Genomic DNA, 16,902 nt, shown 5'->3' with positions numbered 1-16,902 from the left:
AAGTAATATGTTCCTCTGCAGGGCTACAGGTACAGGAGGTTAAAAAAGTGGTTAATGAAATATACAATTATGAAGGGCAACAGACAATGTGAAATGTGACAAAATGAGTGGGGAAAATTACAAGCTCAAGGGATTAAAAGTTTTGTGTATTGAGGGGTGGGAAGCACACGATGGTTAGAAAAGCTTTATGCACGATAGCAAAAATGCTGCCAGATGTGTAGCAAGTAAATAATGTTGTAATGATAGCAGGGATAATGTCTGACTGAGGCACGTCTCTGCAATGAGAAGAACATCTAAATATTGAGGATGAAGGGGTACACAGCACTGAGAAAGTGTTTTTGTGCAGAATGATCACTGGTGGACCACAACGAAATATCTTATGCGTTGAGGGACTAAAGTAGCCATAAGCATCTTTCTGAAGTTAAGTGTTTGGAGATGGGTACATATTTAAGAAAGGAGATAAAGTAGGTGATGCAAGACGTCCTAGAGCTTGGGACCGAGGCAGAAAAACTAGTACATGCAGATTGTTACAGAGTGTATATACATTTAGGAAATGTTGTGCCTTAGTCCGTTTTTGATGTTTATTTTCTGCGCTGTGCACTTGGTATATTTAAATGATTAAGGTGAACGAGTCTGTTACCCGTAATCAAGGAATTTTCATTTTCCGAAACGCTTTGGGTTACCTCGCCTAATAAAATCCTATTTCAGCTTTCCAGAGTGACGAAGACTCATCTTTTTATGCTCGGGTGAAGTATTTTCGGTCCCCAAGTGTTTTGGATGTTCGTTTTGTGAATTATTGGGGGTTGCGACCCCGTCTCCGTCTGCCGCGTGTCGGCCAAGGCATTGCGATCTTTACTTTCTTTCATTTGGATTCCTGTTGTCTTTTGCCCGCCCGAAGCTAAAGGTTGAGTTCTGCGGAGCATCAAGGTAGGAGAAGTTTTCTCCGTTTGGACTTTATTTATTGAATAAGACTGCGTATCACTTTGGTGTGCTTTTACGAACTCTTTTGGGCAGCGGATAAACGCTATGCGTTTTTGAGGAGAGAGTAAAGAAAGGACCCTGTATGGAAGGGCATTGACTTATTTTGAGCATTTTCAGTCAACAGAATATTACATAATGGTGATGGTAAAAGAGACTCGAAGACGAGAAGTGGCTGACCAATTGTTTGAAAATAAGACAGTCTGTGATGGGCCAACAAATACTTTACTTCATTCAGATAAGTGTCCAGAATATTAAAAATTGTTGTGGCACCTTCTGTGGAAACATTCTAAAAAAGAACAGTCAAAATGGTGGGAAGCAGTGACGCTGCAGAAATATGTGGATTGTGATTGAATTCCCAGAGGATTAAGAATTTTTGTGGTTCCCACTTGCGCAAATCCTGACCCTAATATGCTGGAAGAATGGGCAGCTAATAATCATAAAAGCAGTATCAATATGCTTCACATCTTGATTAAATATGCATGGAAGGAGCGAGAATCTCTCCTCCAAGAAATTAGTAATGTTGAGACTGGCTTGAAAGAGCTTTGTCACAAGGATGAATTTGACAAAGAAATGCTGAAGATAGAGAATAGACTGGATAAGGTAGAGGAAGAAGTTAAAATGAAGAAACAACAGAAATTTCAAAGGCATCAAAAGGACCCTGAGAAGGGACAAATTTTAACTTTTGCTAAGAAATATGATCAAATACGTGTGAAACAACTTTCAATGCAGGCATCATCACAAAAGACTTGTGGTGGTCAACAAGAACCTGTGGACACCAATGAAGTTATTACAGATACTATAGTAAATTCAACTGACCATGAGAGTGACACTAGTGAAAGTGACATTTCAGTTCAGTCAATACCTGAAGGAGTAAAAATCAATATCTTGAAGGAATTTGATCTCCTGGCCCAAGGCAGGCAGGTTGGCCAGGTAGGAAAAGGCAATCGAGGAGAGGTTCATCCAGAAGAAACGCAAAGAGAAAAGAAAACTTACAAAGTCCCATGGGAGTTCTTACAAGGGGACAAATGACAACGAAATGAACCAAAAATTAACAGTAGTGAATCTTTCTGACATTGAGCTTCAGGTATTATCTTTAGGATTATCATTTTGTCCTACAACTAATTTTAACTACACTCAAAGTAGGATCGACTTATTCCATTTTGTGAGAAAGTTGAAGTTACGAAAATGGCATGCTATTAAACCTAGAAACAAAAATGATCAAGTTATTAGTGTTACTAAACCATCAAACTTATTGATCAATGATGTAGAAATGTTACACATTCTGTGTCAGTTAGATAGTGAATCTACATTTGAACCCAACCCATTTCTCAACTTAGTGGATATTGGTATTGATGTTAATCTGAGTTGTCCAAGTGGATTTAGACCCAAATCAGTATTTCTTCCTCGGATGCTTTAAATGTGTTTGAAACAGGTGTCATTAAAGAAATGAACAGGTTGAGACATAGAAAAACTATGGAGTGGGACAATTTGGATCCCAAACATAAAGAAACCATTAAATCCCTGCAAAATAATACCAACATAGTGGTTAAGAGATCAGACAAGGGAGGCAATGTGGTTATTTTGCCACTCACCCAATATTTACATGAAGGATTGAGACAGCTTACTGATGTTAGCAGTTATGAGAGATCTAATAGGGAAGCTGTTAAAACTGCCAACAAAATGTACTGGAAGAATGGAGAGATAGGGGATGGCTAGAATTAGAAGAATACCAATTTTTGAGAGTTGATTTCCCTAGGTTGCCAGCTATGTATTTTCTTCCTAAATTACATAAACATCCAACTAATCCCCCGGGTCGACCTATTGTCTCTTCTAATGGCAGTCTTTTGGAGAACACTTCTAAATATGTTGTTTTCGTTTTGCAACCTTTTGTTACATCGCTTCCCTCATATATTAAGGATACCACTGTTTTTTTGTGTATTATCAATGAGATTCCTTGGGAGGAGAATTTTTTATTCATGTGTCTGGATGTTAATAGCCTTTACACCTGTATTCCCCATGACATGGCAATTATGGTTGTCAGACATTTTTTGAGAGCAAGATCCTCATCTCATCTCCTCCACACTGAAATGTTGTTAGACATAATTTTGATATGTCTCACGAATATTTTTTTCATTTTTGATAAAGTTATTTATAAACAAAAACAAGGGACGGCAATGGGAACTTGCTTCGCTCCTAGTTATGCAGGCCTTTTTTTAGGCTGGTGGGAGGAACAAATAGTTGGCAACATCGACTTGTTTGAGACTCATATGATTCTTTGGGTTAGGTTCATTGATGATATTTTTTGTATCTGGCAAGGTGATGTTGATACAGCTCATAAATTTGTAGACATATTGAATGACAATAAATTGAATTTGAAATTTTCAAGCCGGATTGACCCCAACACCATTGATTTTTTGGATGTTTGGATTAGTAAAAATGATAATAAACTGACCAGTATTTTATATCGTAAGGAGACTGCAGGCAACAGCTTACTTCATGCGAGCAGCAGTCACCAAAAAAGTTAATACAAAGCATCCCATATGGAGAAGTATTATGAACTCGTCGGAACTGTAGTCCTGATGATGCCTTTTTATGTGAAGTTGGAGTCATGACTGAAAGATTCCTTCAAAGAGGTTAAAAGAAATGTGTCATTGATAGAGCAATTGCCAGGGTTTCTCAAATCAGTAGGCCTAATTTACTGATAAAAAAATAAGAATAATTTGAATTCACATCAGCAACAACCAATTAGATTTATTACCACATATAGTAGTGGTAGTAATAAAATAAGAATTTTTTTAAATAAATATTGGCCTGTACTGAAAACAGATGAAACCTTTTCAAAAACATTTGATGAGTCCCCTCGTTTCACCTTCAGGAAAAGTGCATCTTTGAGCGACTCACTTTGTAATTGTTTAACACCACAACCTCAAGCTAAGAACCCTGTTCAGGGATTCTTTGTCTGCGGCAGATGTAAAGCTTGTAAAAATAGTGCTAATACTAAAAGAATTGAATTTCCTACCGTCTCTATTCCTTATGTAATGCGCAAACATTTGTCATGTATGTCAGATCATTGTGTTTACACTCTAATCTGTCCCTGTAATAAATTTTACATAGGCAGTACTATCCATCCGGCTAAAAAACGAGTTTTGGAACACATGAGCGCTATAGACCACATAGACAAAAGTTATCCAGTTGCTAGACACTTTAGAGACTTTCATAGCCAAAGGGCTGATTTGTTGAAATTTGTCGTATTGGATCAAATTCCAATAAGGGAGAGAGGTGGAAATGGAGTATTGGAATTGAGGAGACTAGAATCCATATTAATAATAGGCATGAACATTTGACAACCTGTTGGTCTCAACATGGATGAAGAATTGTCAATACACATAGGTAACTGAGGGCCTCTACGGAGTATCTTTTTGTATAATTTTTATATCGTTTAATGCTGCATCTCTTCTTTTAAACTTTTCAAATTTTTCTAATTCTTGTAGTGCATAGTATTTGTAGTTTAATTTTGTTTTCATAATTTTTTATTTTTGTAGGGGGACTTTATAGGGATGCATAAAATAGTGAAGATCATGAGCATTTAGCTTCATTTTCGACAAAGCAAAGGAGCTAGCATATCCTTTTATGTAAATTTATTTGTATTTCTTGTACATTCAATCTTATTATATCTAACTTTGTTGTAATAACATATGTCATCATTTGGGGTGATAAAAATTGTAAATATAATATTGTCATCAGTTCGGTTTATTGTAGGTATTACTCCCAGAAGAAATATATAAGAAATGGATTGAAGCTTTATGATTTTGTATAGCACATAACTTGATTTTGTCATGCTTTATTATCATGTATTCTGCTTCAGATTTTCTTTATATGACTGGATATGTATATATCTTTACATAATTTTCCTTTAATAAGATTGTATGGATCAGATGACATATTTAACATATTTAAGATTTTGATGTGAAGTTATATAAATATAATAATATTTTATTATGAGGATGTAAGTTATAAGATTTGATGCATACACCTTTTTTTTTTAATAGAACAAGGTCTGATCTTCAGGTATTTGTATGTTACCTTAGTCACTTTAAAATGGCCAACATGTTTCAGGATTAATTTAGAAGATGTTGTGCCTTAGTCCGTTTTTAATGTTGTTTATTTTCTGCACTGTGCACTTGGTGTTTTTAAATGATTAAGGTGAACGGGTCTGTTACCCGTGATCAAGGAAATTTAATTTTCAGAAACGTGTTGGGTTACCTCGCCTAATAAAATCATATTTCAGCTTTCCAGAGTGAACGGAGACTCATCTTTTTACGCTCGGGGTGAAGTATTTTCGGCCCGCGAATGTTTTGGATGTTCGTTTTGTGATATATATATATATATATCACAACACTTGATTCGGCATTTTCCTTGCTGCACCTGAACGCCAATGGTGCCTGGATTTGACGTGCGCCACCACGTCTAACATGAAAACAATACCTTAAGAATCATTAAGGCAACCAGCACTCTGTGAATGGAAAAATAAGGTTTAATTAAACAAAACAGGAATGCGTTTCGGCGTTACCGCCTTTATCAACCTGCGGGCTGCCATTTTGGCCCCCTTTATATACCAGGTGTGTTTGACTACAATCAGTTCACTTAAAGCAACACAATAAATGTAGAATATAGTATGTGAAAAAATGACAAATAAATTACAGAAAAAATATATGAATACAAATTAGTAAATAAACAACGTCTGTATAACATATTTGTCACCTGATTTGGACTTAATCAAAAAAATAATAAGTAACTATTAAAAATTATTTTTAAAAAATGTTTTAAAGAAAAAATATATATGTCCATTTACTTTCAGTAGTTCACAGTGAGTTTTCTGCTTAATCTATTTACCAACTGTAAGAACTGATAACAAAACTACGATAAACAAAAAAATATTAAAATTTATCAAATGTCTAGTCTAATTCTGCTGATCTGATGCAGACTTTATGAAAGGAGAAACATATTACTGAAATATGCCGGATATCACTAAAATAATTCAGTGGTATGTTGTCACTTACTAGCAGACAACTATTGAATTTTTTGTGAAAAACACATGTTGACTCAAATGTATATATAGTTCCTCATTTGAATTCAACCCCACTGGTTCTCTTGAATCTAATGTCAGTATATATCTGGACTCTCGTTTTCTCAGATTTTTCTCCCTGTCACCTCCTCGGATATCTTTTCTTATCCCATCAATTACACTCTATTTTACATCTTCTACTCGTCCACCATGGAACTCGTGCACATGTCGAGCAACCGGGTAGGAATCATCTTTGTTGAGAATTGCCCTGAGGTGTTGTAATATCCTTTTGTGTACTTGTAGTTTGGTACTTCCTACATATAACTTGGGACATCTGCATTTCAAAATGTAGATAACGTATTCACTCTTACAGTCATATCTGCCTTTGATGGTATGTATAGTTCTATCTCCTTGCCTGATGGTTTTGATGTTTTCCCCATTTTTGCACGCCTTACATTTTGTACCTTTATAGAATCCATCTTGTAATTTAAACCAACTGGTTTTAGAGGTTTTACATTTAAATGTGTAAGGAATATTCCACATTGTAAACTGTGCTTGTTTTCGTATTCTTTCTCCCCGAAGAGCTAGGATGTATGATCATCGAACAGTCAGTCAGCACGATAAGAATGTACCAGACGTCTGTTTTTTAGTGCTAGAGAACGATTTGGCCTTGAGAGAGACAATTTGGGAGACTGGCCAGTTCCAACCTGTTTCTTTCAACGCTGACCTACATTAGCCAGCATGTTTGAATATTTGTTTTTTAGGGGAGGGGTTTTTCCAGAAAGCCCTATCCGGTTCGTTAAGATATAAAAAGGTGGCCCTACTCAGTAGCAGTGGAATTTCCAAGACCTTGGTCAGGATTAGATGTCGAATGCCTGACATATCTGTATGGTGAGGGTGGAAACCTCTTTCTCGCAGTTGAACGTGGTCATCTTCTTGCTGGCATGAGAAAGATGAAGAGCTTGGCAGGTCCTACGGTGATGAATTTTTACTTTATTCTTTGCTTTGCAATTATGATATAATATAATCACATATATTTGCTGTGTACATTGCAGTTGAGAATCATTTTGGTATATTTTTCTTTGGTATATTTTGCTGTGACTATTTTTGAACGTGTGCTTTCAATCTACTAATCTCCTTTCTTAGGAACCTCATGGTGAAATAATAATAAATGTCTTCTTTGAACTGAGAAGTGCATTCCAGAGATTTTTGTCAGCTCGGTCATTAGTAAAAACAAAACAGCGCTGCTTGTCCGTCCAGGGAGGGCCGAGAAAAGGGGCGAGAGTTTCCAAAACATGTTTTCTCCAGTGATAGCGCCAAAACTACTGCAAGGAATTACACCAAATTTGGCAGAAAGGTTGGTCTAGGTCCAGAAAGAGTGTTTTTCTGTTTTGGCATAATTCCATTGAGTAGCTTTTGAGAAATTAAAGAAAATCCAAATTTGTATCTCTAGGGATGTGGAGAATTCGCAACCTCTCTCGATCTCGTGCAGAGATCTAATTGGGTGATAACACTTCAACAACAGAAGTTCATTGAAGTGCTGTCAGCCATCATGGGTGTCATGGCCCCCCTCGCTCCCATTGACACTGCCACCTCCCTGGGGCTCATAAGTGATATGTAAGGGGGGGATGCCACAGGGACCTCCCCAGGGCTTCCTTCATGCTCCTGCCTTCAAGGGGTGGGGAGGGGCGGCGTGCCCTTCTCGTGGAGCCACACATGGTCCTGGGGACGGCTCCTGTTATGTCCTGGGGTGCCCACGCATGCTGAAGCAATGGCACAATGAGGGAAGCCTTAAGGCTTCCCCCATGATGCTAGATAGCTCATAAGGGCATTTTTATTTAAAAAAAATAATAATAATGATTTCAAGTTTAAATAAATATTTTAAAAAAATAAATAATCAGTAGGGACCGCGGGGGAGCCCTCATGGTCCCAGATAGCCCAAAAAGGGCTGAAAAAAAAAAATTACAAAATAAAAAACACTGAGCATTGGGGGTTTGGGTCCAGCTGGACACATTTCCCTATTTCATTTTTTAAATAACAAATACATGTTTTATTTTAAATTGTACACAAATATCTCATTCTAAATATATCAGACATCAAAGCCTACCAAAATTCTCTCTCTCTCTCACTTTCTTTCTCTCTCTCTTTCAATCAATTTCTCCCGCTCACACACCCAATCAGACCCCCATGCACTCTCTCACAGCCCCAGTCAGACCCTCAGGCACCCACTCAGAATGCCACACATCCACTCAGAGAGCCACTGACACCCTCATGGACCCACTCGCAGACCCTACGCACACACTGAGGCACCCACTACAACCAGTGATGTACGCACTGTCACACTCAGACTGAGAATCCGATAGCCACTCTCACCCCTCTTTTCACACCCAGAGAGGCCGCGGCCAACTCCCACTGCGCACAGCTAATAGGGTGTGCACAGCATGGGGTTGGGTGGTTAGGGGATGTTGGCTGCAAGGTCTGGCTGCAGACTCAAGACTGTAACTGAGTACTCCCTGACAGCTCAGGGCCCTGTAACTAAAGGGACCCTACACAAGACTGCACGTTCAGCACACACCAGGTAAAAAGGCCATCTGCACCAGCCTCTACTCAGCACACCAGTGGATGCCTGACCTGCTGTGTGACAGAAGGTCCAAAGAAGCCACACTTTGGTCTATGGGCCACAGGTCACCAGCATCATTAGCACTGCCTATAACACACTGGTATCCCCACTGCCTGGCACTCTCCCCAGTCAGGTAAATCTAGCAGTTTGTAGTTCACTCATGATGAGTCAATGGGGTGATGGCTCTGTCAGACTGGGTGGGGGGGTGGGGGGGCAGCGGTTCAGGGTGTCTGGTTGCACCCTCATCTCTGTAGCATGTGGGTTAACACATTAGGCTTTCAGTATGAGCCTTTGTACTGACAACCAGAGGCATGTTTTCTTCTTTTCATTCTATTTTTAGAAGCACAATCAAGGAGTAAAGTTTGTCAGGCTACTTATGTGTCTCAGACCCCTGCTCACCTCCACATGAGAGGAAGGGTACATAACACACATCTCATGATCAGGAATTGCAACCTAATATAACCCAGCAGTCCGTTTTTGTTAAAATAGTAAGTGTCTGGTTTCATTATATTTAAAAAAAAAAAAAAAGCTTTTTAGAAAAGCGGTATGAAAACAGAAAACTGTTAACTCCCCTTGAACTCAAAACTATCCCACTTGAACTTTAAAGTTCATCTTCAATGATTGGAAATGGTATGTCTTAATAATAATGAATGATGTTTGGCAATCTCAAGCTCCATGTGGCTGTACAAATCAAGCTGTCAGTATCCATGAAATCCCATGGAATATATGATGCTCCTTGGATGTTCAGCACTAAAGTTGCAGCCCATGCATTACAACCATCATTATATCTAGCAATGTGCGCCAAGAACTTCAAGCGCAAGTATAGGTAGACAAGCTAAAAGTATGATTTTGACAGTTGAATGCCACTCATAATTATGCTTAAAATCATGGAAATGTCGCACATTAGCAACTTGGAAACTCGCCAGCTATGCATGGGAAATGATTTCAATTCTACAGTTCTTATCTCAACAACATGGTATTTAGGGGGGGCTCACTTTGCCTTGAATATATAATGCCAGCTCTGTAGTTGTTCTTGACAACTCTGTGTTGAATCTGGGAAATAAACTTACTGGCTGCTGCAGAAATATATGTTTTACAAACTGCTCTCAGACCCAGGCATTCAATATAATGACTTCAATGGGACAAAAATGACAGTCTTATCTAAAAAAAAAAACTTTAAAAAAACAAACAAACAAAAAAAATATATATATATATATGTGTTACGCCGCGGCTCTCACCGGCGCTCGAGTCGCGACGACCACCACGGTTGACGCTTGGGTCGCGGGGGATGCCGCGGCTCAGGCGAACACCAGGGAGGCTCCAAGGAGCCGGTTTAAGGGTCGCGGCACTCGCCGCCTCCCCTATTATACATTTTACCATAGACACAGACGCGGCAGGGCCGCTTACAGCGCGTGATGCGCTTTACCGTTTCTTGCATGTTATATCACACTTACCGATATCCTGGGAACGAAACAGAACCCTTACACATGGGGCACTTTATACTTGTCCTTTTTCTCTCAGCATGCTGACCACTCCCTCTCTACCCAGCATGCATTGTTTTACGCACATACCTAATTCACTATTGTTATCTCTTCCCCAATCCAAGATGGCGGTGTTCTACTTCCTGTTTCCTGTCCAGGGGTATATAAGGGGATTCCAACTGCCTGTTCATTGCGTTGCAACACTCCTTGGTGATAGTCACGCTCCTATTTGATATCCTTCTGCGAATCCTGTCTGTTCCTGATCTGCCTTGTTTTCCTGCCTTCCCGAACTGCGCTCCTAATACCCTGGTGTCCTCCTTTTCGTTTCAGGGAGTTCCTGTGGAGGTTTTTTACCCTACTGGGGTTTTTCCTCTGGGACTCCTTCTGGAGGGCACAGACTGTAGTGATTCGCTCATACCAAACAGCACCGTGGCTACCGGAAGGGGTCGCCCCTACCTCGGCCAGAGCAGAACCCGTCGGAACAAGGACCGTTCCCCTACACCTCTCCGCTGCGAGGGTAAGACCATTGAGAACCGCGACAATATATGCTGTTCAATAAAATTGGGGTGAAGTTCACAAAAATTATTAGGTAGTGTGTTTTTCATGTGTTTTAGGTGGTGGGTTAGGATATATCCTAACCCACCACCTAAAACACCACCACCACCTAAAACACATGAAAAACACACTACCTAATAATTTTTGTGAACTTCACCCCAATTTTATTGAACAGCACAAACATATTAAAACGGCTTGGTATTCTTGATAAAATGACAGCTTTGCTTGAGCCCAACACCAAACAAGAAGCAAATCAATACAGTTCCATTTTGCATAGTCAGAACAATCAGACAGTGTGTGTGTGGGGCCATCCTTCTAATTGGCTGGATAAAAGATCGCAGGGAAACAACTCTTTCACTGACTTAAGTACTTCAAGAGATATTAGAACACTTGTTTAAGTTACTTTCTTTTCCGACAGTCCATCCTTTTTCATACAACACATTATCCATTTTATATATAAGCTTTGAGGTTTTGATATTTTAGGTTTGGAAAACATATTACTACAACGACAGCACATTATCTATTTTTTAGTATTGATGTTTTTTACTTGCAATATATGCAGCGCACTAGAACTTCTGTAATCTTTCAAGCTCTTTTACAGGCATGAGCTAACATACACTATCTTGCTATAAGATGTATAAACTCAGAGGCAGTGTACAAAACAAACCATGCACATCACTAAAGACAGTAATCTCTTTAGAAAATGAAACTAGGAACTGACAGAATTGGTGAAATACAGAAGCAAAGAGGATATCTGAATAAACTTTGGAATGTAAGCAGAAAATGGAAAATATTTTAGACTGCAGAAAGAGGGAAAAGTTTGGTTGGTTACACAAGGTGCTCCCCAAACAATACTGATCTAAAAAGTAGAAACATATCACATGACTAACCTCTTTTAGAATTGATCTGAAATAGGATCTTCCTGTTCTTGCCGGCTCATTGGTCTCAGTTGGACCGAACCTCATCTCATTCCTCATCTTCATTGTTTCAGCTTTAAGCTTTGGAGCTTCCCCTTCCATGACGAAGACTAGTTTCACACCCATTAAGGTTAAAGTGGAGATTCTAAAAAACAGATTCCTGTAGAACAATACAAGAATGACACATGGACATCCTACTTGAATAAATTGAAAATATCTAAGAAGTGTAAGAGAGTGTTCTGCTGAAAAGGAAATCTAGACTATGGGATAGCTTAGCAATGAGTGCACATGCCTGACTGTCTCATAACTAAACAACACCTTGCTTAGCAATCTTACACAAGGCTCATCACCACAACACAAACTGAAACATAATATTAGTTACAGAGTGAGAAAAGATGAGAAGCTTTTTATTTGAAGGGATACGCTTACCCTATTGTTGCCACCTATATTTGATTTGCTTTTTGTTACTTATGACAGGACAGGGGGACCCAAAGCACAGTCAAACACACAATTCTACAATTAGTCACACAACGTGGTTGATTTCTCCTTAAATGTTATCCCACTCCAGAATGCACTAGTCGCCTAATCAAGGTGTCTAGTACACTGCACCAACTTGATTCTTTTTTCATAAGGTTACCCCTAAAACCTACGAGATGTTTGATTAATTGGGTTAAGGCGAAGGAAAAAGAGGAGCAACTCAGGTGTGTGTGGGCCATGTAGTGAAGTCAAAATGAAAGATAAAGAGGGTGGAGCCTCAATAAATCATCCAGTACATTTGTTGTTACTGTGTCTCTTTACTGGCATCTAGTATTGTTTCCAGTAGTAATACCTTCAGTCTGCTTCTCCTTTAGCCAAATCCGTCACTTCATTGCCAGTCTTTTCCAGAAGGTCTAGTTTTCACTCATACGTGGGACTGGAATCCCAGACTTGATAAGGGTATTTTACAACTCCTGTGCATCACCTTTCCAATAGAGAGCTTTTTAATTTCCTCTTATTATACCATTTTGCCAGGAATAAGATCTTCGCCTGTACCCTGTCCTTGTGAATCACCTCTTCGGAGGTTCTAACTCCCTTTTCTTCTGTGGCTTGAGATGTGTGGATTTGAGCTACTCCTTATCTTCTTTTGTCAGGTACCTGTAGTATTCAATCCCTCTATTCCATTTCACGCAACATCACAGAAGTGTGACATACCCCTCAAGAACTGTTTTTGTGACTTCAAACAGGAGCATCTTTGTATCCCTTCCTCAACAGACTTCTCCGGCATTTTAAAGGGGCTCTAGTAAGCAATTCTTCAATTGTCCTACTGGATCCTATCCTCTGGGTTTACAGGCATACTCAGTATAGGAATGTTCTTGACCTCTAGATGTTCTCCAACTGACCCATTCTTTCATTGATCTGGGACTAGTATCATAATGCCTTCATGCTTGTGATTTCATTCTGGAGTTGCTTTTTTTCTTATTATAAGGACAAAACACTTGACTGTAGCTGCATTGCCCTTTTCTCCAAATCCATCACAATTCCTTGTAATGGTCACAATCCCATACACCACTCAAGTATTTTAATGGGTCGTGTGGTGTGTACACAGTTGAAGAACAAATGTTTCTTTACCAGTAAGATGGTGCATGACCTGTTCTTAACTTTGAGAATGTTCTACTGATTAAGGGCACAGAGGGGTAAGGAGTGCAATCTGACTATATATCTGGAAATAAAAATAGGATTAGAACGTGTAATAGGCTATTCAGAATGTATACTCCTTTTTCAAAGATATCCCTCCATATAAACTAAGCATAGATTTGCATAATAATAACATGAAACGTTAGTCAGCTGCACACCTTGCTGTGCATTTAGGAGGACCGCCAAGGATTAGATGATGCAGAGTTTCTTCTGTTTTAAGCGATCTCTATAGCTTAAGTTTAATGGCAACACTGCAATTTTAAAATTCTGGGTTCTGTGGTAGGGATGTTTTAAAACAGCATTCAAAGTGCTGCATTGCACTGGCTCTGGTTAAATATTAATTTCATCAGCACTGGACAGAGAAACCAACATTGAAAGGTAAGTGCAGACACATGTGTGGCACTATGTTCTACTTGAATCGACACAACCCAAGCTGAAGACCAATTAAGTGGTAGAGGTAAATAGGGCACTTAGAGAAGATACATAATTGCGCACATCAAGTGGGTAACTACACATTTAATTTATATTATACAATTGCATTATATTTTACATACAGTTTTAGGCGATAGAGTGATCTTCCCAGAATTACAAGTTGTTCACTAAAGGCCTAAAATTGGGATTAGAATCTAGGTGTGAAGGCTCCAAAGTCTGCAGGTTTAGCCACTCTAATTCAACTCTTTCCAAAAACACATTGCCATCAACTTCACCAGCAGAAAAGACAACTTTTCTTGTTCGAAAAAGGCAATGATTATGCTTTATGTATTGGTGTAAGACACAATGGTACAGATTTGAAACATGCAAAGTAGTAAAGTAACACAGTCCTAATTACCTGAGGTAGGGTTTAGTGACAACTCCAATCATCCTTTTAACTGTTTGCGCCTCACATACCCATATACTCAAATCCACAGCAAGCGTTTTTCCACTAAGACTGCTCAGAGGGACGTGCTGCTTTACAGGATGCAGGATGTGCCACAAAAATGAAACACCCATTTTGCTGCTTTTAGTCAACTAAGCTCCTGAAATAGATCAAAATGAATTGATAGGTTTATTAAAAATAAAAAATAAAAAGATAGATTTTTGATATGACATTTCAACAATCAGTTTAGAATAGTCATCAACTGCTCATCATGCCCTAGACTGTAAATTCTTCTATAAGCAGCTCTACCGCAGGTCTAAAAAAGAAAATTCATAAAAATGTTACTAGACCTAGAGGTTCAGTAACTTCAATAATCTACTTCACATAACTGTAATGCACTTGACCAGTAAACAGGTCTCAAACTGTGTGATAATAGGCAAATACTTCAGCTTACAGAGTCACCCTTTTCTTTATTCTCACATATGAGTGCACCTTCAAATATAAGATACCTCAGATAAGAGCTCAGTATTTCTGCTGTACAGAAATACCCTCTTGTTTGATTAAACAGAGTAAGTGCTTGCTCCATGTCTAATAAAAATTAAGCCCACATGAGGGTACACATGATCCATGACTTGCCTCTTAGTTTACTAACATAATTACAATCAGGGCAGGAGAGTTTCTCAGTTTATGTTTAAACATTAACTTTTAATAAATATATTACTAAAGAATGATGTGGTAGCAAAGTGTTATTTACAGACATTGAATTCCAAGAAATGTCCAAAAACCTGCCCACTAACTTCAAGCTTTACTGATAAAACTATAAAGTGTATTAACAACAGTCTGTGAACATTGGGTTTCAGAAAGCATATTTATCATAAGCACACCACCAAGTAAAGTGTTCTGATTTCTTTTCATCCTATTAAAATGTTTTTTAATCACACCGAAGTACAAAAAATGGGCTTTCACAAGTACTGAAATATATTTTGAAATGTTTGTAGATTTGACTTAGTTATTTCAAATATTGTGTATTAGGAAAAACATGACACCCTACAGCCTTTCATTTCACACTCTTTGTACAGCAGGTCAGACAGCTTACCTTGCAAAATCCTGGAACTCTGCAGTCAGAAGGAAAAGTAATTTTAAAAAGACAAATTGACGTTTGACCTCCGTCTCTGAACACAGAGCTAATGTGACACGATAAGACCAAGATTTAAAGGTGTCTTTATTGCTTGTTCACTTTCTGACTGAATAGAATACCTGTCCTTTGTCATCTCGCCAGAACAAGTGAGTAGGTCCTAAAAATAGCTCAACCTGATAAAGTGTGACTGACCATAGCGAGTGGGAGTGTAGATTTTTCAAGGCCTGTACTGGTTTTCCCAACTAGGAAAATTACTTTTATTTTCACTAGCTACCGATCAACAAGATAGTTGCAAAAATCTGCCCTGCAAAGATTAGAACTTGTGGTCTACAGGCTTCCACAGATGTTAACAGAGAATGTCCAACTGACTAGTCGACAACTTTATAAAAGAAATCTAACTAGATGAACATTGTCTGTAAACATCTGCAAAGGCCTGTAAGCCACAAAGTCTAATCTTTACAAGGCTAGATATTGGTAAATTGGAGAATATCGAATTCGAGGAACGAGATTATGCCATCAACCCATCTCAGGTACACAGTGATAACCCATGGGAAAATCCTTTCCCTATTCGTCAGCAAGTAGTCTGTTGCTGAAAAAGAATTACCCTCATACAAATGACAGCTGTCAAAAGCTCGAGACCATCTCTGTTTTCTTTTATTTAATATGCTGAGTCACAATTTTGAAGAAGTTGAAGAAATACCCTCTAGCAATCACCCACACACCCAGTGTTCTATCTTCACAGTGGACAGACGTGATCCAGAAATGCAAACCCTATGCTGGTAGGTCGACTTATTACAGTGAATTAACTCCCTGCCCGGTAGACATTTTTAGTTTTGTCAAAGACTTATTTTAAAGGAAATCTCATACCTCAAGAGTGTTAACGTTGCAGTCACACGTTATAAATATTAACACACAACCTGAGGTTCATCACTTGTGTGAAATGTCGGTCAGGCTGCTTATCTTGTACAGTATGGGACTGGGAAATTAGGCCTGTTGTACATAATGGCAAAAGGTGACTTTCGCACTTCTCAGAAGCCACCACAATAAAGCAGAGACACAAGACAACTTGAGAACTGTGGAGGTACACTTATATTGGACTAGAATACAACAATCATTTATTGATACTATACTGTATTTGGGTTTGATGCTTTAACTACAAAATGGCTGGTATATCTTAATCACCAAAGATACAAGAAGAACTCAAATCAATTTTCTATATTAGGGCCTAGTTCTAGTTTGTGGTTCAATGACAATTGAGGACGTTCAATTGACAACATTAATAATTAACCATTTAAGATCTTACACACTGCATTCAGCAATAATAGTGTCCACAATCACAAAGATTCAAATGTAATTTTGAAACTACATTCTGTCAGATTAGAACAGTGAATACTGATTGCAAGCACGATACTTTACAGCAACTAGAGAACACACTTCAAAACATAAAAAAAAATAATACTTTACTGTGCTGTGGAGAAACAGGTGTTGGTGTTGTATTCAATAAAATGAAAGTAGAAGGCTAATAACAGGGTCATGAACGTTAAATATAGCCAAAAGGTTAGTTGATAATGGGATTGCACTCAATGTGTTGAATATGAAACAACAAACCACGAAC

General features: G+C 38.5%; 1 protein-coding gene across 1 annotated transcript in view; it reads right to left on the bottom strand.

Annotated features, from left to right (window-relative positions):
• Nucleotides 1-16,902, bottom strand: part of GEN1 (GEN1 Holliday junction 5' flap endonuclease) — a 172,255-nt gene that overhangs the window by 115,275 nt on the left and 40,078 nt on the right. The window contains exons 2-3 of the mRNA XM_069235973.1: nucleotides 14,123-14,309; nucleotides 11,593-11,779 (exon numbers count right to left, since the gene is read on the bottom strand). Of these exons, the coding sequence (XP_069092074.1) occupies nucleotides 11,593-11,779; nucleotides 14,123-14,283 (348 nt within the window). The 5' untranslated portion in view covers nucleotides 14,284-14,309. The remainder of the gene's footprint in view (nucleotides 1-11,592; nucleotides 11,780-14,122; nucleotides 14,310-16,902) is intronic.

The sequence above is a fragment of the Pleurodeles waltl genome, chromosome 5, assembly GCF_031143425.1.
Source record: "Pleurodeles waltl isolate 20211129_DDA chromosome 5, aPleWal1.hap1.20221129, whole genome shotgun sequence".
NCBI classification, from domain to species: domain Eukaryota; kingdom Metazoa; phylum Chordata; class Amphibia; order Caudata; family Salamandridae; genus Pleurodeles; species Pleurodeles waltl.
The sequence above is the reverse complement of the archived record's forward strand: the minus strand, read 5'-3'. Positions and strand labels throughout refer to the sequence as shown.